The sequence below is a fragment of the Anabrus simplex genome, chromosome 2 (assembly GCF_040414725.1).
Source record: "Anabrus simplex isolate iqAnaSimp1 chromosome 2, ASM4041472v1, whole genome shotgun sequence".
NCBI lineage: Eukaryota > Metazoa > Arthropoda > Insecta > Orthoptera > Tettigoniidae > Anabrus > Anabrus simplex.
This window is the reverse complement of record NC_090266.1, coordinates 607775017-607799840: the sequence shown is the minus strand read 5'-3', so window position 1 is coordinate 607799840 and position 24824 is coordinate 607775017. Positions and strand designations below refer to the sequence as shown.

At 40.2% G+C, this 24824-nt stretch overlaps 1 protein-coding gene across 1 annotated transcript in view; it reads left to right on the top strand.

Moving 5' to 3' along the window:
• LOC136864250 (transmembrane protein 192) overlaps window positions 1-24024 on the top strand; it is a 188238-nt gene extending 164214 nt beyond the window's left edge. Inside the window, exon 7 of the mRNA XM_067140993.2 lies at window positions 23825-24024. Within this exon, the coding sequence (XP_066997094.1) occupies window positions 23825-23957 (133 nt within the window). The 3' untranslated portion in view covers window positions 23958-24024. The remainder of the gene's footprint in view (window positions 1-23824) is intronic.
• The last annotated feature ends 800 nt before the right edge of the window (window positions 24025-24824 follow it).

The following is a 24824-nucleotide window of genomic DNA, read 5'->3' as shown; positions in this document are numbered from 1 at the left end:
TTCTAGGCATTGTTCTACTTTATAAACCTGTGTGTACACTTGATATCTGTCCTGTTAAAACTGGTTAGCTAGAGAAATTTTGTCTGAAAGTTGTCATTTACTTTAGAAATTTGTTCTGAAATCTTTTCTGTTACGGTGAAATTGACGTCTGTAATTTTGTCTGAATGTTTGTCATTCTGTTTCGTTACCTTGGAATTAACTTGTGAATCAATGTCTGAGACTTTGTCATCGAGTGCCTGCATCATGCTCATTAAGTTGGAACAGGTTTTGGTTATATTTATCTCTTCTTCCGATGACGAGTCCGGATGTTCATCCACCTCGATGAAAAACTTTCCGGGTCTTCGCCTTTTTGACGAGATCTTGTTGAACCGCATCTTCAATAATTTCTTCTTGCCGTTCGTTGAAAGATTCTTCTTTGCAAGTTTGTCTTTAAGTTGTTGTACAGACGTATCTTCCAGTATCACTTGCATTTTGTTCTGATACACTTACACTCGTATTCCAAAATTTATGATCTTCATTTCCGTGTTGGTGTTTAACCAATGTGTTGAATGGTGGAGCATCCCTCAAACTCTACATTATTCCAAAATTTGTTCTTCAGTCCTTGTCACAGTCGCCAATGATGTATCCACAAAGACGCACACAAAATGCTGTAAATTGTGTGCACTGTTTTATTTACAAGTTATTTACACATATTCTACACACATTAATGAACTGCCATCTTGACAAACATTTGACTGCTACAGTAGCATGTCATAACCAACTACCAACATAACCAATTCACATACTTGACTTCAAACACAACTTCCACACAAGTCTCATTAAAACATCTCAACTCTACCCTCAAGACTGCCTCTTTATATACATTGCCTGGCCAGGCTTCTAGACGAATATGACACAGCATGTTTTCTCGCAATTTCAAGAGTCTCCAATAGCCTATTTACAATGTAAAGAAGTTTCTACACAATTCCAGTCACACATTGCATTGTTCTGGACTTATTACAGTGTGTTGCACAATGTTGCCTTGGATTATACATCATATATACAGGCAATCATAAATTATATAGAGCCTCCATGGCTCAGGCGGCAGCGTGCCGGCCTCTCACCGCTGGATACCATGGTTCAAATCCCGGTCACTCCATGTGAGATTTGTGCTGGACAAAGTGGAGGCAGGACAGATTTTTTTCTGGGTACTCCAGTTTTCCCTGTCATCTTTCATTCTAGTAACACTCTCCACTATCATTTCATTTCACCTGTCAGTCATTAATCATTGCCCCAGAGGAGTGCGACAGGCCTCGACAGCCGGCACAATTCCTATCCTCGCCACAAGTTGGGGGCTTCATTCATACCATCCCTGACCCGGTCATTGACTGGAAAACAGGTTGTAGGTTTTCATTCAATAAATTATATACTATTAATTACATGTTCTTACATTAAATAAACTCATATTAATATATATAGCAGATGTTTCATGACATAACCTCACAAATAATACGATCATGATTATACCAAATTAAGTCCTAACATAACTACTTAAATAACAGTACTAATACTAATAGATGTAAACAACTTCATAGCCACACCTCACAAGTAATAATAATAATAATAATAATAATAATAATAATAATTTGAGCTCAATTTTTGCATTATTTACCTATGGGTTAAAGAATATTGTTTCCAAGTTATACTATTCTATCACACTTGCATCATATATACACACCTCTAATGCAACCTTTAATGCTTTATACCATTCAATTTTTCCTCCAGCATTGTATTTAACCACAAACATCCATCTTTAACCTATAACCATCTCACTTTCTGGCTTTGCAACGATATCCTATACATCCTTCTTTTTCATCACCTCCATTTCCTGCCTCATTGCCCCTTTCCTCTTCCTAGCATCTTCACATGACATTGCTTCATTAACAGTCTTAGGTACCCATATCCATATCTTACTGCATTATAGCTGCTGAAAGTTTTAGCTTTCTTCTGTCTTGATGATCTATATACCCATTCCTTGTTTTGGTCTTCAGCAGCTACTCTCTCATCTATGTTTTGAACTTCACAATATTCTACAGCTTCTTCCTTAAAAATACTATGGTCTGCTACATCAGGGCCTTGAACATCCATTATATCTACCTCCACTTCATCATCCAGTAACACAGTTGATTCAGATACAGCTGATTCATGTATAGTATTAAGTCTATCTCTGAATGGAAATAAACTTCCTCAAATAATACACATTCATCACATAACCTTCCTTCTCTTTAGACTAGAATCTATATCCATCTTTGTGGTTAACACATACCCTAACATAACACATGATTCAGCCCTGGAACCCAACTTATTTCCATTGACTCTGGCAGCCCAAGCTTTACACCCAAGTACTTTAACTCTAATAGCAACCTCATTTTTATCTAACTTCTTACTCTACCATAACTGAAATGGTATTTGAAAATTTAGAGCTCACACATGCAGCTATCATGATTGCATCCTCCCAAAAACTCTTAGGTACTACCTGACTGTATTATCAAACATCTTACAGTATCAAACTATGTTTGATTATATCTCTCAGCTAAACCATTTTGCATAGGGCTGTGTGGCACAGACCTCAATTGTCTCACCCCAGATTTCTGTAAATGATGTTGAAGTTTTTCATTTGTATACTCAGTACCATTATCTGACTGCACAGCAGATATCTCTCTACCTTGTTTCTCAGCCCTCACCTAAAATTTCTGGAATACAGAAAGAACTTTACTCTTATTTTTCATACATTCAACCTCTGTATGGATTATATCCAAAGGTTCCTTTGCATTTCTCTCACAGGATTTAGAGTTCAAATAATGCTGTAGATGTATGAATTTCCTGTTGTTACTGAAATGCAGGCGAGTCAGAAATTCGACCATCAGAATCAGCACTGCTGGCGGCAGAACGTTAGCTGCAGATATTGGAGGGGTGCGGCGTGGTGGTATAGCACCACGCGGCATTAAAGCTACAGTAGAAAGATTACAAGACATGTGTTCAGGACATAGGACACGCTTCTGTTTTAACTGTAAGTAGGTTATTTAAACAAGACAAGTTAAAATGATGTAGACAGCTGGTATGTGCCGTATTGAGTAATAAAATCTGCGGTACTATCAGTAGAAATTGTACATTGCTGTCAGTTAGCCATGGAGAACAGGAGGAGGGAATGTATACAAGGACAATTGTAAGTTTTCCACGAGTTGCCGTGGACCGCCTCACAGATGGCACTGGCAACACTACTGCCACATCGTGGAGTAAACGGAGGCATTTACAGTAGTACTATTGCTTCTGTTTACAGAATCAGCTGATACATACAACTCGCATTTAAAGATGATTTCAGCAGCTGGATACTTTGAAGTATTTTCTAGACAATTTAGCTGTCTTGAAAGTAGTCGCTCCCTTTGCATCTCCTTTGTGTGTAAGAAAAATAGATGCTTCAAGTGGTAAAAAACAAGTTTAGGTAGCAAAAACAACACTTGACCTTTACAGCATCCCAACTGCGATGACTTCACTTTAATAACATATAAACCATCTAAATACTAAAAGAATATATCACCCCACAAACTCGGCACACAGTAGCTTTTCCGTAACAACTTTTCCACTAGCAACAGCACATTATAAATACTTTCCGATGCATTCATAACGTAAGTGCCGCTCTGTAGACCCATCTATGTAGATGTATCCTCTGCCTTTCATAAGGTGTGACTATAAAGGGGCAACCTCGGTGTGAAAATGGATTGGTGGCTTTGGTACCATGAATTGTCCCCCTGTGGATGGGAGGTGTCTGAAGACATCCACAGGTAATTCCTGCCTGTCGTAGAAGGCAGCTAAAAGGGTTGTGTGGCCATTGATCCCCTATTTCTTCACTTTTTTATTTTTTGTTCCGCTTTCTTTTGTTGAGGGCCGCTCGTAGACTGATAAAAATTTGATATGTGTGCTGCTTGGGGAAAGGCCTCTTATGTCTGCGACTACACTCAAAAGTCCAGATGGTATTCCTAGCCTGTTGGGTGGGAGCACCATATACTCGGCAGTAGTATCCACTTGACAATGCAGGGCACCGCATAGCCAAATGTCAGAGCGTATTATTAATTTATTATCACCTCTATTTTAATGTACTATCGCATGCTGTATACACTGTTGGGTACATGATATTGCGTGGATTTGAGGAAGGGAGTCTTAGTGTCCATTGCCTCAGTCAGCCCATATTAGGCATTGTCAAACATCGGACTCCGGTAATATCTGCTATGAACCGGGTGGGTATTCCCTTGGCTGCTTGGTTCGGCTACAAAGACCCCTGGTTGGAGTGGGTGAGCAGGAAGTCAGCCTCCTGGGAACAAGTGCAGCATGAAAGTATGGGATCCACGCCCTCTAGGTTCCTGGTTGCTACCAGAACTGATAAGCAAGATTTCAAGCTGGTGAAGTCTATCTTGTTTAGTAGACACATCGAAGGTGTCTATGGCAAACTTGAAGACCTAAAGAAATTGTGCAATGGTAGTTTGTTGTTTAAGTCATGCACTGTAGTTCAGGCTGACCAGTGGCTGAAAGGCAACCACTTTAGTGATATACTCTTCAGAGTGGAAGAGCACAAGTCGTAGAATCTGGTTCACGGACTTATTTCCACCACGACTTCATTGTGAACACTGATGGTGAACAGATGGAAGACATGAAGAACCGAGGCATGACACATGTCCGGCGCATTACATGCAAAGTCAGCAGTGAAGATGTTGTTTTCATTGCCTCCTTCAAGCTGTCAGCGTTACCAGAAAATGTCTAGGTAACAACTCATCTTTAACATGTGAGGCCGTACCTTCTGCCTCCCATGCGGTGCTATCAACATCAAAGGTTTAGACACATGGTATCTTGTTGTTCAACTCATTCTGTGTGTGGCACATGTGGAAGAGAAGCTCATGGTGCAGAAGAGTGCACATATCTGAACACATGCACTAACTACCCTGGTTTTCATTCTCCTGTCCGGTCTATCTCAGTCAGAAGAAGATCCAGAAGATCAAGAGGCATTGGATGGTCCTTCCTGTCAGGAAGCACACTGTAAGTTTAATGTTATGAATGCACCTGTGAAGATACTAGACTTCAGCGTGATAGCACAGAGTCTACCAGGTTCGTTATTTATCCCTGCAATACCTGTGATGACTGCTATGCCCAAGGTGGCAGTTGCTCCTGTGAGCAGCACCGCAAAGAATAAAAGTTCGAAGATGGGGTTATCTAAGCCTTCAACCACAGAGATCACAAAAAAGCCTGTGCCAGCTGGGAAACCTAAGCTGGCACAGCAGGAGATGAAGACAAAGTCTCCCACCCCCAAGATGTCAGTGAAAGCCGCACCCGAGATGGCATTGTCGACCGGGACTAGGAATTCACCTCCCAGCCCATCTAAACCAGGAAAAAAAAAAAAAAAGAGGCAGGGAAGAAGTAAACAGTTTCCATCCCTCCTGTGAATGGAGAAACATGCCCTCCATCCAGAGGGTCTGTCAGCACCAGCAGATACTCCTGCTGGAAAACCTGTGTGCTCCCCTCGTAGCAGGAATCCCTGCCCCTGTAAAAAGTCGAAGAAGCTTATGGCATACACCACCTTGTCTGGTGATAAGGTGATGCACATTGAACATCTATCTCCATCTTCAGATGTAGATGTAGATTAAAAAGCATCTCACCACTTAGAACCTAAAATTCCTTTAGAAAGCCAAGAATAACGTCCGAGAGGAATCGTCGTGCTGACCACACGACACCTCATAATCTGCAGGCCTTTGGGCTTGGCAGCGGTCGCTTTCTAGGCTGTGACTCTTTGGGGCTGTTGCATCAAGGGATTTGGTTTATTTTTATGACAGGCATCACACTGAGCTCCACTAGCTAATCATTTAGTTTGCGGCGAGTATAATTTGTATTCAAGAAACTAGTCTCCGACCAGGTCATCGTATAGTCTTGAGCATTTTCGACTATACTCGACAGAATAGGATTATGCTAACTGGGCTTCTGGTGGCATTGGTATTTTCACTCGTTCTGACATCTACAGTTCCATTAAGAACCAAGCTGGAGGCAGTATCAGTACGTTTGCAATGTTTATTACCCACCAGGTCAGCCTCTTCATATTAATGGTGTCATTTATCTTATAGATCAGCTCCCACCTCCTTTCCTCTTATTGGGTAATTTTAATGCCCATTACCCATCATGGGTCTCTGAAATGCCTTGTTCCTGAGGAAGGGAGTTGGAACAGTTAATAGGAGAGCCTCTTGGTTACAGGGTAACAACCACATTTCAGCATAGTACACGGTACCTTCTCCCGCATTGACGTTAGTCTGTGCAGCCATGAGCTCGTTCCTCTGCTTCGGTGGGATGTACACGATAACATCCGTGACAGTGACCAGTGACCATTTCCCCATTATTCTTACTTTGTTGAAGCAGAAATCCATCGAGGCTCCTCCCCAATGGATTCTTAAACATGCTGATTGATTAAAATTCACATCACCAGCTCTGTCTGATGACATGAATAGCTGGATCATAGACGATGATAACTTACATCATACAAGTTGTTCTTCCTGCTGCTGAGGAGTCCATTCCATCTTTCTCTGTGACTCCTCAACGAAAACTCTTTTCCTGGGTGGACTGAGCTCGATAGCTGCAGTCGCTTAAGTGCGGGCAGTATCCAGTATTCGGGAGATAGTGGGTTCGAACCCCACTGTCGGCAGCCCTGAAGATGGTTTTCCATTTTCAGACCAGGCAAATGCTGGGGCTGTACCTTAGTTAAGGCCATGGCCGCTTCCTTCCCAGTCCTAGCCCTTTCCTGTCCCATTGTCGCCAAAAGACCTATTTGCGTCAGTGTGACGTAAAGCCAATAGCAATTTCCTGGGTGGAACGAAGAAATTATAGCAGCTGTAAATGAATGACGTCTGAGCCACACCCCCTTGCATCGTGGAAGCAATCCCAGTATCAATAAGATACAAAACGAAGGTTGAGGCATAAATTGCGACTAGGAAAGGCCTAAATGCAAACAGCCTTGAACTGGAAACGAGCCTCTTGACAATAATAGTAAAAGACTAGATCTATAAGCAATAAAATTCAAAATACAGCAAATAAGGGTTTATTCAAATCAAGAAACGAAGGTAGAGGGAAAGGAAATGAATTCAAATAAAAAGGATAAAGAATGCATACATACATAATCAGTCCAGACCGAGTTGTTGGCACGACATTTTTCCGTGAGCATCAGATCACAAAGAACCATATTTAAACATTTGGCGGGCTCACTCAATTAAGTACAGTACCTTTCAAATGGTGCCAGTATTTACATATCTCAAATGGCGCAACAGATCAAAAGAGAGGTCGTTCTTTCCAACGAGTATATTCCGTATCATTTACACTCAACAACGCTCAGACACCACCCTCATTAATAACAATAACCCCAGATCCTCCAACTCCCACGCATCAAGGAGAAAACCCAGAGTTAAAAGGAAATAAAATTCGTAGGATTTCAGTACAGGATAAAAGAGAAATGACTCTGGACCAAGGAGATAATATATTACAAAAGCCTAAATGAACGAAAGATAAAACATGGCGCCCCAATAGGTAAATGAGCGGCCAAGATAAGTGCGAAGGTAAAAGAAATAGCACCATACAAAAATGCGTAAATTAAATAATGAAATAAGATCAAAATACGAATTCAACTGATTGATATATTTTTGTTACACTCTCCTCTCATACTAACACTCGTGCATACATTCAGACACAGCCGGGTGCGGCAAACAATACAAGCAGCAGCGTGAATTAAATGATGAATCCAGATTCATATAACATGACTCCAAGGCCACAAAAGAGGTCTCATTTATTCCAGAAGTTGCGTGCACAGGTCAAACGAATTCGGCAGTGGGATCAGAGAAATCCCGCAGTCAGGCACAAACCCATCAAGGTTCGCACTTCATACGACACGAGTGGAAGCTCACGCCGACACAAAGGGCAAACACTCATCAAATGGAGAATTACCTAAACATGCAGCGCACATACACAGTAGTAATATGAGACCGTAACATCAAACGTATCATAATCCCAACAATCACAAGGAAAAACATGCAGTTCATTCATACTGCAGAGCGAACAACACATATCAATCACCTATATATCATTGATGAAATATTATGAAAGAACACCCATACCTGGAGTAAATTAACGGTCAAAGAAAGGAGAAAGATAGTAGTATAGGGTAAGTTTGAAGCATTTAAAGACTTTCCTGTACGTCAGAAACGCTACTCCGATGTGCATAAGGAGAGTAAGGCTTCGGCCACGGTGCAGGCGGCGAGCGGAGCGTTGCGTTGTGTGGCGGCAAAGATGAGACTCAAACCTGTGTTCGCAAATGCATGTGGCCATAGTGCCAGCGGCGTGTCATTTTGGAGGGGAAGTTGGCTCAAGGACAACGCTGCATGCCGCTAGCCGCTCACTCCTGTTTGAGATTTCAGCCGCGCCGCTCGCAATGACTGTTGGTAAATTAATAAGGGAGGAGATGAAAGTGCTAATTTCTGAAGTTTAAACCTGAACTTTCCTATGGAACGACAGAGAGAAGAATTTTGAAAACCTATTAGTGACAAGGGAAGCCTGGAAAGAGATTGGAACGATCTTAAATATACGAGATAAATTCAGTTAAAAATCAATCACGGTTATGGATATAAACAATAGTGTATTTAATGCAACATATTATTATTATTATTATTATTATTATTATTATTATTATTATTATTATTATTATTATTATTATTATTTAATTAATATTATTATCCTTTGTCATATATTGCCGATATGAAAACTTGTGTTCGTCATTACATCTGACTTTTATGGGTCTCTGGAAGTTGGTGACTTGCTTCTGTAGTCGCGCCTTAAGTTTTAGAAAGAAGTCAAAAGTTTGAATGGACATAGAAGTATATTTGAAACATCTTAGCAGGAAATCAATTCAGTTCTCTATATAAATGATGAAATTCCCTATGCATTACACGTAATTTATTTACTAGATGATCACGAAATTCTCTCCTAGTCGTACGTCGAATTCTTCAGTTTATATAAAACATTTCTAAAAGCAGAGACAAACGAGAAAATTGAAACTGCCATTATCTAATCACTACGTGCAGGGGAGACACCGCGCCGCTGACTGACTCTTGCTAGATGTCCACACAGTCGCTCTCTCCTCCCCACTCTTCAACTTTTCGATAGCGGCAAGGCTCCGCTCACCGCCTGCACTGTGGCCGTAACCTAAGAGAGCTTCATTGGAAAGATATGTTTCATCCATGACATCATGTACACCGATATCTCAAGTGTGGATTAAACTTCAATGCATTTCGGGTGTACAAGGACCATCCTTAGTGCTGGGGATTTCCATTGCAGGCACTATCATCACTGATCCATCCACGGTTGCTAATCATCTAGCAAGTCATTTCACACCTGTCTGGTTCTGTGAATTACCATCCTGATTTCCTTGCTCTGAGGCAGGAAGTAGAATGTAATCATCTATGTTTTGCCACTCATGCTTCAGAGGACTGTAACGTGCCCTTTACGGAGTGGGAAATCTGCATTGCCTTTGGTGCTTTGCAAGGACACATCTCCTGGACCAGATAATGTCAATAACTTGATGTTGAAACACCTCAGCAAAGATAGCCTATTATATCTTCTTGGGGTGTTCAACAGAGTCTGAATAGAGGGCGAGTTCCCATCACAGTGGCGAGAGGGAATATTAATTCCTCTCTTCAGTCTGACAAATATCGTAAGTATGCAGGATGTTACAGACCTACTTGTCTCACTAATTGTCTGTGTAAACTACTTCAGGGGACGGTGAATCGACAACTTGTGTGGTGGTTGGAGAAGAAAAGGACTTTTATCTGAGTACCAATGTGGTTTTTGAGTTGCTTGTTCCAGGCGTACCAATTGGTCAGTGGTGGAGAGTTCTATTCAGGACATGTCGGAGAGTTCTATTCAGGACATGTCTTTCTGAACGTTTTCTTCGATTTAGGAAAGGCCTACGACTCCACATGGTGATATGGCATTCTTTCAGCCCTGCATCAGTGGATATTCTGAGGTAACTTGCCAGTTTTTATTGCAAATGTTTTGTCCCTCTGTTTATTCAGTGTCTGAGTAGGGAGGGCATATCCGCAGTATCACATTCAGAAGAATGGAGCCCCACAGGGATCCATTCTCAGTGTCAATCTGTTTGTGATTGCCATAAACGGTATTGTCGCTGCTGCTGGTTCGGCAGTGGTACAGTCTCTGTATGTAGACGATTTTACTCTGCATTATAGCTCACAAAATAAGGCAGTCACAGAGTGACAATTATGGCAAGCTATTAGTACAGTGGAACAGTGGATCTTAGAACATGGCTTTCGGTTTTCAACTGCAAAGACCTCTGTTGTCCACTTCTGCTGGAAGCGCACTCTTCATCATCCTCCTGAGCTTTATTTAGTGGAGGGGGTCCTCGCTCTTCCTGTAGTTGACTCTTAATGATTTCTTGGGAGCTGTACGTGCATCATTTAAAAGTCAAATGCAGTAAGAAACCGAATATTTTGAAATTTTTGAATGGCATTACGTGGGGTGCAGACCGTATGGTGCTCCTGCGATTTTATAGGCCACATATTTTATCCAGGTTAGACTATGACATTGCAGCATATGGATCAGGAATGGAAAGCGTCCTTGTGAAACTATAGCATCCACCACAGCGAAGTTAGGTTGGCAACAGGAGCATTCCGTACAAGCCCCATTGCTAGCCTGCTCACTGAATCTGGTGTGTCGCCTTTACACCTGAGGCGCCAACAAACTCTGTTGTCTTATGCTGCAAATTTGCGACAGATGCCACTTCACCCAAGCTATCCCTGCGTATTCCACAATGGAAACAGTCGGCTGTACAGTACTTATCCACGAGCAATGCAGCTGGTTGGTATACACTTGGATAGCATGTACAGATCGTTTGATGTACCTTCAGCTCCTTTTCTTGTTAGATGACCCAGTAATGTATCTCCATGTTTAATATTATGACCTGCAATCATCCTGGAACTGCACACCTGCCCAAAAGTGAACATGGGCCCCTCCATTTATCAGAGGCTCTTCCTGTCGGTCGTTAGCCGGTATCCAGGTTCAGTAGTTATTTACATGGGCAGTGTGAGGGCAGAAGCGAAAGGAGGCTATGTGTTTGGTGTTGATAATAAGAGGTTTCTTTTTTCTTTACCAGAAATCTGTAGTGTGTACACAGCAGAGCTCTACAGTATCCTTGAAGATCTGCTGTATTCACTGTCCAGTGAACATCACCACTTCCTGCTGTGTACGGACTCCTTTAACTTGAGCTGCATCACCTCGGGTTGAGGACAGGAGTTTGCATTATTTGGATTCCAAATACTGTACTCAACGTCCACATCAGGCTGGCAGACTATCTCTTCTAGATCTCCTGATTAAATTAAGCATGCAGTATACACAGATTCATGAACAGATGAGTGGAAGAGACTTATCAACAGTACCTGGGAAATTGGAACTGTAAGCTGAGACGTTGATGACCTAACACATTATTTATTTACTTGTCCCGCACGAATATACAGTACAACCTACAGCAGGCCTTCACTTCAAGAACAGTATAATCATGCCATAACATGTCAGATGTCATTTTCTTTCTGTTTGGATCACCTGCCAAATGCCTGCATATCTATCAGATAGTCTTCATTTTGAACTGTGCTCCGCACTCTATGCACTCTCCTCCCCGTAACATAGCTTCTTCTTGACTGTTCGATCTGTCAACTCCCTGCTGCTAGCTTGCATCACCTATGGTCTCATCTTGAACCTTCTAATCTTTCTGCTCTGTGCATATAAATTGGAAATTGTCCTGATGTCAGGCAGTTCCTTTTCTGCTGCATATTCAAGTGCAGCTTACATTTCAGAAGAGCTGGTTTCTATTCTCCATGATGTCTATCTTCTTAAAATGTGGTGAAAGGTTGAGAGAGGCATTTATTTTCATATTATATTTTCTCAGTTTTGGTTCCCTTTCTGGGCCCTATTGGCCTAGATTTTTCTAAACTATCCTAATTCTGGGTGTAAGGCTCCTCTCTAAAGATAATAGGTAACTTGATGTCTTTGGCATGTACAGACCGGGAAAGGGTAGCGCTGATGCTGATTCAGAATTATTTGATAATATAATCAGCTATGTAGGAAATGATACGGAAAGGAATGTGATAGTAGCCGGTGATCTCAGTTTACCAAATGTCAATTGGGAAGGTAATGCGAATGACAGGAAGCATGACAAAAAAAAATGGTAAATAAGTTAATATGGGAAGGGCAGCTGATTCAGAAAATGATGGAACCAACTAGAGGGAAGAATATTTTGGATGTGGTGCTGATAAAACCAGATGAGCTCTATAGAGAAACCGAAGTAATAGATGGTATTAGTGATCACGAAGCAGTTTTTGTCGTAGTTAAAAATAAATGTGAAAGAAAGGAAGGTATTAAAATTAGGACTATTAGGCAGTACCATATGGCTGATAAAACAGGCTTAAGGGAGTTTTTAAAAAGTAACTATGATCGCTGGAAATTGGTAAATAAAAATGTAAACAGAATCTGGGATGGATTTAAAGCAATTGTTGAGGAATGTAAAAATAGGTTTGTTCCTTTAAACCTGGTAAGGAATGGTAAGGATCCACTATATTATAACAGAGAAGTAAAGAGACTAAGAAAGAGGTGCAGGTTGGAACGAAATAGAGTTAGAAATGGTTATGGAAGTAAAGACAAATTGAAGGAACTTAATAGAAAATTGAATCTAGCAAAGAAGTCAGCTAAGGATAACATGATGGCAAGCATAATTGGTGGTCATACAAATTTTAGTGAAAAGTGGAAGGGTATGTATAGGTACTTTAAGGCAGAAACAGGTTCAAAGAAGGACATTCTAGGAATCATTAATGAACAAGGGGAGTGTGTATGCGAGGATCTTCAAAAGGCAGAAGTATTCATTCAGCAGTATGTAAAGATTGTTGGTTACAAGGATAATGTCCAGATAGGGGATGTGAGTAATACTAAAGAATTATTAAAATTTACCTATGATAACAATGACATTTACAGTAAGATACAAAAGTTGAAAACTAGAAAAGCAGCTGGAATTGATAAGATTTCTGGGGATATACTAAAGGCAATGGATATAGTACCATATCTGAAATATTTGATTATTGTTTGGTTGAAGGAGCTATACCAAATGAATGGAGAGTTGCTGTATTAGCCCCTGTGTATAAAGGAAAGGGTGATAGACATAAAGCTGAAAATTACAGGCCAGTCAGTTTGACATGTATTGTATATAAGCTTTGGGAAAGCATTCTTTCTGATTATATTAGACATGTTTGCAAAGTTAATAACTGGTTTGACAGAAGGCAGTTTGGGTTTAGGAAAGGTTATTCGACTGAAGCCCAGCTTGTAGGATTTCAGCAAGATATAGCAGCTATCCTGGATTCAGGAGGCCAAATGGACTGTATTGCGATTGACCTATCTAAGGCATTTGATACGGTAGATCATGGAGAGCTACTGGCAAAAATGAGTGCAGTTGGACTAGAAATAAGAGTGACTGAATGGGTGGCTATATTTCTAGAAAATAGAACTCGGAGAATTAGAGTAGGCGAAGCTTTATCTGACCCTGTAATAATTAAGAGGGGAATTCCTCAAGGCAGTATTATTGGACCTTTATGTTTTCTTATATATATCAATAATATGTGTAAAGAAGTGGAATCAGAGATAAGGCTGTTTGCAGATGATATTATTCTGCACAGATTAATAAATAAGTTACAAGATTGTGAGCGGCTGCAGGGTGACCTCGATAGTATTGTGAGATGGACGGTGGGCAATGGTATGATGATAAACAGGGTTAAAAGTCAGGTTGTGAGTTTCACATATAGGAAAAGTCCTCTCAGTTTTAATTACTGCGTTGATGGGGTGAAAGTTCCCTTTGGGGATCATTGTAAGTACCTAGGTGTTAACATAAGAAAAGACCTTCGTTGGGGTAATCACATAAATATGATTGTTAATAAAGGGCACAGATCTCTGCACATGGTTATGAGGGTATTTAGGGGTTGTAGTAAGGATGTAAAGGAGAGGGCATATAAGTCTCTGGTAAGACCCCAATTAGAGTATGGTTCCAGTGTATGGGACCCTCACCAGGATTACTTGATTCAAGAACTGGAAAAAATCCAAAGAAAAGCAGCTTGATTTGTTCTGGGTGATTTCCGACAAAAGAGTAGCGTTACAAAAATGTTGCAAAGTTTGGGCTGGGAAGACTTGGGATAAAGGAGACGAGATGCTCGATTAAATGGTATATTCCGAGCTGTCAGTGGAGAGATGGCATGGGAGGACATCAGTAGACGAATAAGTTTGAGTGGTGTCTTTAAAAGTAGGAAAGATCACAATATGAAGTTAAAGTTGGAATTCAAGAGGACAAATTGGGGCAAATATTCTTTTATAGGAAAGGGTGTTAGGGATTGGAATAACTTACCAAGGGAAATGTTCAATAATTTTCCAATTTCTTTGCAATTATTTAAGAAAAGGCTAGGGAAACAACAGATAGGGAATCTGCCACCTGGGCAACTGCCCTAAATGCAGATCAGTAGTGATAGATTGATTGATCTCATTTTACTGTGGTCCAGCTCCTTGTCCAAATGGTCAACATAGCTGCCTTTGGTTCAGAGGACCCTGTGTTCAATTCCATGCCGGGTCAGAGATTTTAACCTTAAATGGTTAATTCCCCTGGATCAGGGACTGGGTGTTAGTACTGTCCCCAACATCCCTGTAACTCACATACTACACTAACACACAATTTCCAATACACAGCAAATGCCGCCCACCCTCATCGGAGGGTCTATCTTACAAGGGCTGACCAGGCTAGCAATAGTCACACAAAATTTTTGCTACTTATTTTACGTTGCACCGGCACAGATAGGTCTTATGGCGACGATGGAACAGGAAAAGCCTAGGAATGGGAAAGAAGCGGCCGTGGCCTTAATTAAGGTACAGCCCTAGCATTTGCCTGGTGTCCGACTTGTTGACTGAACGGTCAGTGTATTGGCCTTCGGTTCGATTCCCGGCCAGGTCGGGGGTTTTAACCTTAATTGGTTAATTCCAATGGCACGGGGGCTGGGTGTATGTATGTGTTGTCTTCATCATCACGATGCGCAGGTCGCCTACGGGAGTCAAATAGAAAGACCTGCGCCTGGCGAGCCGAACCCGTCCTGGGATATCCCGGTGCTAAAAGCCATACAGCATTTCATTTCATTTGCTTGGTGTGAAAATGGGAAACCACAGAAAATAATTTTCTGGGCTGCCGGCAGTGGGGTTCAAGCCCCCGGATACGTCACACAAAATGATGATAATAATAATAATGTTTCTGTCCCCCTCACCTTCCTCTATTTTTCTCTTTCCCTTTCCCTTCTCTTGAAAAAATAGCAGTTTTGTAAGGTTGAGGGAATTGATTACTGCTTTCCCCTTTTCTACAATTTTAATACGAAATGAAGTAATGTAAATCATGCTTGAAGTTTATCAATGTAAAGAAATTCTATACAAAGTCCATTCTTGCTATTTATGATATGTTAATTGTACGTCCAACGTTCTGTCAGCACTCTTAAGTCACTCAAATTTGCATAGATATGTTTTCCCTCCAGAAATATTTGTGATATTTATTTTTGCAAATATTATTTGAAAAATAAATACATAGAAAAGGGTGCAGTCTTTCTGAGCAAGGCAATGATTGCAGTTATGCTTGTTATTTGATCAAATTGGAGTCCTATCATTAGATTATCCATAACAGACTCTATATTAGGGAGAGGGATATATTCTTTAATACTTCTATATTACCGGTCTAGAAAGCCAAAAATAACGGCCGAGAGGATTCGTCGTGCTGACCACACGACACCTCATAATCTGCAGGCCTTCGGGCTGAGCAGCGGTCGCTTGGTAGGTCAAGGCCCTTCAAGGGCTGTAGTGGCATGGGGTTTGGTTGTTTTTTTACTTCTATATTAATCTAGCACTGTACGTTAGAGAGGGACATTCTTTAATACTATTATACTAATCTGGCGCTGTATGTTAGCTACAAACTCCTTATCTTATTCTATCATCATGGGGCTTGGCCTTCTGAAGAAATTTTCCCCATTCTTTCCTGTTAAGTGCAGAGCTCCTCCAATTCTTGATTCCAATTATCTTTACATCCTCTCTCACCCCTTCTTCCCACCTTAACTTTGGTCTTCCAACTTTCCTGATACCTTTTGGCACTGCATTAAATATCTTCTTTATCATTCTGTCATTAGCATGCAGCACATGTCCTGCCCACTCCAACCTTCTGTTCTTTATGCAGTTAACAATGTTTGGTTCATTATATAAATTATACAATTCATGATTATATCCTCTTCTCCAGACACTGTTTTCTTCCACTGGCCCAATAATTTGCCTCAAAATCCTTCTTTCAAATATATCAAGCTGTCTTTCTTCAGATTTTGAGTGGGTCCAGGTCTCAGCACCACATGTTAATACAGGCTTTACTAAAACTTTATACATTAGGTCTTTAATTTTCCTGAACAGCAACTTGGACTTCAGAGGTTTTCTGAGGCCATGATAGCACTTGTTAGCAGACAGTATAAGTTTTTGGATTTCAGAAGTAACATTGTTCTTCGAATTAACTACTGATCCAAAATAGGTAAAGCTAAGCACAACATCAAACTTATACGAGCCAATTTCTGTGAATGTAGATCCACTAGGGTAGTCTTTCTTGGTTAAGGACATGTACTTAGTTTTTCCTTCATTCATCTTTTTTGCTGCTTTTTTGAGGCTTGTGAAAGCTTCTCTCAATGCTCTTTGTGTTCTTGCGATTAAATCAATATCACCTGCATATGCCAGAATTTGAACTGATTTATATAAGATTCTTCCCCTTAATGTTGATACTCGCATCTAACAACTTTCTCCAAAGCTATATTAAACAAAAGGCATGGTAATGAATCTCCTTGCCTAACTCCGTCCTTAGTCGTTACAGCACGTGATAACATATTCTGGATCTTAATTTGATTCAGAGTATTTTCTGTAGTGGCTTTCACAAAGGCGATCGATTTCTTAGGGATCTCAAACTCTTCCATTGCTGCATAGAGATTACTTCTATCAATGCTGTCATAGGCTGATCTGAAGTCAATGAAGAGATAGTGTGTATCAATTCCAAATTCTTTACATTTTTCAAGTATCTGGCAAATTGTGAAGATCTGATCAGTAGTAGATCTTCTTTGGCGAAATCGCATTGATAGTCACCAACTGCATTTTCCCACATAAGGCACCAATCTGCTATAGAGAATATTGGAAAAATATTTTATGAACGATGGATAATAGGCAGATACCTCTATAGTTAGAAGAAAATCAGAAATAGAAGTACCGGGCGAGTTGGCCGTGCGCGTAGAGGCGCGCGGCTGTGAGCTTGCATCCGGGAGATAGTAGGTTTGAATCCCACTATCGGCAGCCCTGAAGATGGTTTTCCGTGGTTTCCCATTTTCACACCAGGCAAATGCTGGGGCTGTACCTTAATTAAGGCCACGGCCGCTTCCTTCCAACTCCTAGGCCTTTCCCATCCCATCGTCGCCATAAGACCTATCTGTGTCGGTGCGACGTAAAGCCCATAGCAAAAAAAAAAAAAAAAAAGAAATAGAAGTACCAATACCTACTACTGAGGAAGTTGAGCTTGCCATTAAGTTAAAGAATAACAAAGCCCCAGGAATGGATTTAATACAATCAGAGCTTGTGAATAATTCATTCAGGTATTGTTTCAGCTACCCATATCTTGGCCACTAGTTTGTGAAAGTGTTTAACAAATTCTTTTCCAGCATTTTTCATAAGCTCTGATTGTATTAAATCCATTTCTGCGGCTTTATTATTCCTTAACTTCTTAATGGCAAGCTCAACTTCCTCAGTAGTAGGTATCGGTACTTCTATTTCTGATTTTCTTGTAAGTTTTTTTTGCTATTTGCTTTACGTCGCACCGACACAGATATGGTGACGATGGGATAGGAAAGACCTGGAAATTGGAAGGAAGCGGCTGTGGCCTTAATTAAGGTACAGCCCCGGCATTTGCCTGGTGTGAAAATGGGAAACCACGGAAAACCATCTTCAGGGCTGCCGACAGTGGGGATTTTCGTGTATTTACAGGAGGTAAGGTTTCTTGGACATCAGCTGGACTTTCATTCAACAGTTCATCAAAATATTGGGCCAATCTTTCTAGTATTGCTTCCTCACTGCCCAATGTTATGCCATCTTTTATCTCTACACAAATTTGTTCTAGGCTGGAAATCCTTACAACTTTTATTTAACAGAAAGCTCTCGCATCATTCACCTCTTTCAACCATTCTATTTCTTCCAATTCTTTCCTCTCATACTGTCCCTTTTTCTTGTGCAATCTCTTTTCTAATCATTCTGGAAGTTCTATACACTTCCACTGCTTTTCAGGTATGGTTCCTCTGTTGCATTCTCATGTATGCTTCATTTTTTAAGGTTGTTGCTCATGCACACTCTTCATTAAACCAATTGTTGTGCCAAACTTTCTCTTCCCTTCTTAAGACTTCATTTGCAGTTTATAATAGTGCGTCTTTAAGATTCTTCAAGATTTCATCAATACTCTTACTATTAGGCAAATCGGTCAGGGCCTTATTAAGCAAAGCAGTTTCAGGCTCCTTCAGCCAAGCACTGTTGAACTTTTGCATTGGATCCATGTACCTCTCTCTTGCATTAGATATTCGGCTTCTAATAGTTGCTACCACAAGGTAGTGGTCAGAGTCAATATTGGGCCCCCCTATAACTTCTAACATCCATCAAGTTAGGGAAGTGTCTTGCATTTGTTAGGAGGTGGTCAATTTGGTTAAAAGTACTTCTATCAGTAGACTTCCATGTAATTTTATGTATGTCCTTGTGATTAAAAGTTGTACTTCCCACTACCATATTTCTCGAGGATGCAAAATTTATAAGCCTGATTCCATTATCATTAGAAATATCATGCAAGCTGTATTTTTCAATACAAGGTGTGTATTCGTCTTCCTTTCTTATCTTCACATTCAAATCCCCAAAAAGTATTTTACAGTCTGCTCTTGGGCACTCATTATAAATTTCATCTACTGTAATTCATCATAAAATTAATATCTTCATCGCTATTCTCTTCAGTTGGAGCATGTGCACAGATAAGACTGTAACTGAAGAACTTCCCTATAATCCTAAGTCTGCACAATCTATGCAATTTTGCCCAAAAATCCATGATAAGGTGTTTTACCTGCTTATTGACAATAAAACCAGTACCAAGCATGTGATCCTTCGTGTGGCAATTATAAAATACCATGCGATTCTTTCTCTGTATCATTTTCGCCAATCCATCTCACTTCTTGAATAGCAGTAATATCTAGTCGATATTCATCCAGCTGATCAAGCAACTTTCTTATGTTTCCAGCTTGGTAAATGGTTAAAACATTCCACAAACCAATTCTCAGGTCCTACACTCTTGCAAGGTTGTCGTAAAAAGGTCACGCTGGCTATTTCTTCTTCAGATTTCATAACAAGAGTTTTTTACAGATTGGGTTGTCAGCCCAACGTCAACCTCCAGCAATCCTGGAGGACCGATGTTTTATTTTGGGGTTGTCTCTCTTAACTGGTGGGTCCCCATTTTGGAGCATCAGGAACTCGCTTTTTCGTCCTTACATGACTTAGCCATGTACACTCAGTACCCATTGCTCAGGGGCCACGGCGTGGACGTGCATGTATCAGACTTTGTAGAAATTAATGACATTTTCCGTGTTTTATTAGTACACTTCCACCAGAAGGACGTGAATCCGCAGGACCACATAACTACCCTTTTGACCCCTATCTTATTCAATGGTCATTCATAATGTTTTGACCGGGCGAGTTGGCCGTGCGCGTAGAGGCGCGCGGCTGTGAGCTTGCATCCGGGAGATAATAGGTTCGAATCCCACTATCGGCAGCCCTGAAGATGGTTTTCCGTGGTTTCCCATTTTCACACCAGGCAAATGCTGGGGCTGTACCTTAATTAAGGCCACGGCCGCTTCCTTCCAACTCCTAGGCCTTTCCTATCCCATCGTCGCCATAAGACCTATCTGTGTCGGTGCGACGTAAAGCCCATAGCATAATGTTTTGAAGATCTAAGTGCACCTGTAAAGCAGAAGTCTCTTCCAGGAGGAAGCAAATATGAAATATGATAGTTTTAAATATGCTTTAACAAGCATTATTTGCCTTTCTTATTCTCGTCATGCCTGTATTATCTGTTCATTATTTGTATTCCTTCATATCCACAGAACTAACCTCTAAGTACTCCCTGCTTATGATTTAATATTAGCACATTTCCTTACACTGTGCACACTATGCTGATATCTTTCATTTTGTTCATTTCTTGCACCTTGCACCTGTGAGTTGCTCAAGTTGTAGGTAGCTGTGTCAAAAAAAAAAAAAAAAAAAAAAAAAAAAAAAAAGTTATTGGCTTTACGTCCCACTAACTACTCTTATGGTTTTCACAGACACCGAGGTGTGTAATTTAGTCCTACCAGAGTTCTTTTACATGCCAGTAAATCTACCAACACAAGGCTGACATTTGATCACCTTCAAATACCACTGAACTAAGCCAGGATCGAACCTGCCAGGTTGGGGTCAGAAGGCCTGAGCCTCAACCATCTGAGCCACTCAGCCTGGTGCTGTGTCAATATTTATCTAGGCTGATCCCCTCTTGAATTAGATTTGTGGTAGTTAGCAACTGTGCTATTTAATATTTATGAGGGTCAGTATTCTGTTGTAACCAGATTGATCCATGCCCAATACTTAAAGGTCTTAAAAGTAGGACTATTAGGCAGTACCATATGGCTGATAAAGCAGGCATGAGGCAGTTTCTAAAAAGTAACTATGATCGGTGGAAAACGGTAAATAAAAATGTAAACAGACTCTGGGATGGGTTTAAAGAAATGGTTGAGGAAAGCGAAAACAGGTTTGTACCTTTAAGTGGTAAGGAATGGTAAAGACCCACCGTATTATAATAGAGAAATAAAGAGACTAAGAAGGAGGTGCAGACTGGAAAGAAATAGAGTTAGAAATGGCTGTGGAAGGAAGGAGAAATTGAAGGAACTTACTAGAAAATTGAATCTAGCAAAGAAGGCAGCTAAGGATAACACGATGGCAAGCATAATTGGCAGTCATACAAATTTTAGTGATAAATGGAAGGGTATATATAGGTATTTTAAGGCAGAAACAGGTTCCAAGAAGGACATTCCAGGAATAATTAATGAACAAGGGGAGTGTGTATGTGAGGATCTGTAAAGGCAGAAGTATTCAGTCAGCAGTATGTAAAGATTGTTGGTTACAAGGATAATGTTGAGATAGAGGAGGAGACTAAGGCCAAAGAAGTAATAAAATTTGCATATGATAACAATGACATTTACAATAAGTTACAAAAGTTGAAAACTAGAAAAGCGGCTGGAATTGATCAGATTTCTGGGGATATACTAAAGACAATGGGTTGGGATATAGTACCATATCTGAAGTACTTATTTGATTATTGTTTGGTCGGAGGAGCTATACCAGATGAATGGAGAGTTGCTATAGTAGCCCCTGTATATAAAGGAAAGGGTGATAGACATAAAGCTGAAAATTACAGGCCAGTAAGTTTGACATGCATTGTATGTAAGCTTTGGGAAGGCATTCTTTCTGATTATATTAGACATGTTTGTAAAATTAATAACTGGTTCGATAGAAGGCAATTCAGTTTTAGGAAAGGTTATTCCACTGAAGCTCAACTTTTAGGATTCCAGCAGATATCTTGGATTCTGGAGGTCAAATGGACTGTATCGCGATTGACCTGTCTAAAGCATTTGATAGGGTGGATCATGGGAGACTACTGGCAAAAATGAGTGCAATTGGACTAGACAAAAGAGTGACTGAATGGGTTGCTATATTTCTAGAAAATAGATCTCAGAAAATTAGAGTAGGTGAAGCTCTATCTAACCCTGCAATAATTAAGAGGAGAATTCCTCAAGGCAGTATTATCAGACCTTTATGTTTTCTTATATATATAAAGGATATGAGTAAAGGCCTGTCTGCTGTCATTTCTTGATGGATACAGTACTTTTGCATCCATCTCTTGGCACAGACCAGAGTAAAGTGTAGCTTCCACCGAAGTCCCAGTCAACATCCATGGCTGTGACAATATGGAAGTTGCTGGGGTATGGGTAGTGCTGAGTAATGACATTCAGAGCATGACTAGTGCATCTGAGTGTTATGAAAGGTGCTGCTCATAGGGTCAGTCGTGCTGCAATAGTACTTTCTGACCCAGTGAGGAAAGCAATGGCAAACTACCTCACTCCTCATCTTGCCTAGTACGCCTCATTTTGGTGCTGCCATTGGTTTTTGGGGTTTCCTTATAACCGCATAACCTTTGGTGGTGCTATTTGAGGATCCAACCAGCCTCTGGGCTGATGACCTAACAGACAGACATGAGTAAAGGAGTGGAATCGGAAGTAAGGCTTTTTGCGGATGATGTTATTCTCTATAGAGTGATAAATAAGTTACAAGATTGTGAGCAACTGCAACGTGATCTCGAAAATGTTGTGAGATGGACAGCAGGCAATGGTATGTTGATAAACAGGGTTAAAAGTCAGGTTGCGAGTTTCACAAATAGGAAAAGTCCTCTCAGTTTTAATTACTGCGTTGATGGGGTGAAAGTTCCTTTTTGGGGATCATTGTAAGTATCTAGGTGTTAATATAAGGAAAGATCTTCATTGGGATAATCACATAAATATGATTGTAAATAAAGGGTACAGATCTCTGCACATGATTATGAGGGTGTTTAGGGGTTGTAGTAAGGATGTAAAGGAGAGGGCATAAAAGTCTCTGGTAAGACCCCAACTAGAGTATGGTTCCAGTGTATGGGACCCTCTCTAGGATTACCTGGTTCAAGAACTGGAAAAAATCCAAAGAAAAGCAGCTCGATTTGTTCTGGGTGATTTCCGACAAAAGAGTAGCGTTACAAAAATGTTGCAAAGTTTGGGTTGGGAAGAATCGAGAGAAAGAAGAAGAGCTGCTCGACTAAGTGGTATGTTCTGAGCTGTCAGCGGAGAGATGGCGTGGAATGACATTAGAAGACGAATAAGTTTGAATGGCGTTTATAAAAGTAGGAATGATCACAATATGAAGATAAAGTTTGAATTCAAGAGGACAAACTGGGGCAAATATTCATTTATAGGAAGGGGAGTTACGGATTGGAATAACCAACGGAGACGTTTAATAAATTTCCAATTTCTTTGAAATCATTTAGGAAAAGGCTAGGAAAGCAACAGATAGGGAATCTGGCACCTGGGTGACTGCCCTAAATGCAGATCAGTATTGATTGATTGATTGATTAATCATGGCTGCTCCTATTTTAAAATGGGGATAAAAGATTAAGAGTGTGTAAATAAGTTAGGTAGTTTGTAAAGAGGTGACACCTTGTACATGGAATATGTTTTACCTTGTTATCATCCTGTGTTTCTATTTGTTCATCAGCACTGTTGTACATGCTCATTTTCTCTTTGTTCCTCCTCTTCAATCAATGTTACTTTCATTATAAGGATTAAGAATATTGTCACTTATAAGTACATATTGTATATAATTTACTACAAATTGTCAATCTACTGCGATGTTGCTTCATAATCATCAAGAATGTAGGGCTGTGCTGCCTTTTCCCTAGCATAAGCAAATGTTATAATTTAGCATCCTTTATCATTTTTTTTCTGCTGCTCCAGTACATAACAATGATTTAATTTTTGTCTTTCAGAGAGAATGGTGCCTTTCTTAGTGATCTGTTGGAGAAGCAAGCAGATGTAATTCGCTATTTGAAAGAACGTAATGTGCAGTTGGGACGTCGTATTATGGTTTTGCACTCTCAGGTTCGGAGTGTCCGGACCTAGTCATCATTTACATCTTTCTTCTATAAATATTAGCCCACTTTTAATAAATATATATATTTTTACTCTATTTCTGACTATAATTTGTTGTATCACTCTTTCCTACACTTCCTTTCTTCTATAAATATTAGTCCATTTTTAATAAATATATATATTTTTACTGTATTCCTGACTATAACTTGTTTTATCCCTCTTTCCTACACTCTTCAACTAGCTATTCCAGCTTGATTTCTTTCCTAATCCCAACAGTAGTATTTTACAAATGATAGAAACAGGGCTAATGTATATGTTCAAATATTATAATTTAACATTTTTGAAAGGAAGTTCATAAAGGTAATGTACAGAGGGTGATTGAAAAAAACCCAACATTGACAGTGCTTAGTATGTTGTGTGGGATTGCAAGCTTATCATGTTTCAACAAGGGCCCATGTTCAGAAATGCATGATTTGGGAAGTGCAGGGGCATCTGAATTTGACAACACTTCGTATAAAGTGGTGGACATGTATTTCATATTTCATGAAGAAACCCCACCAAGCCAACGAGCATCATGTGCATTAAATTACTAAATAGCTGTGAATTGTTGTCCTCCAACTTTTATATAGATCCTACTAGCTGATGTACCCGTGCTTCGCTGCAGAATTCTACATAGTATACAGAATTCTAGGTTAGGTAGTGTACATGTTGTAAGATTGTATTAAATTGCATAGCTCTAGAAACGCAACGGGGAAGTCACCAAACTTTTTTCTTGTGAAGACTGGGTTAGGGAATTTTCATTGTAATGGTAGGCTCTCTTGCCTACCATCAGTCACAATCAAGTTGGAGAATTGTCATTATAATGGCAGACTCTCTCTCTCCACCTGCCTTTTTACA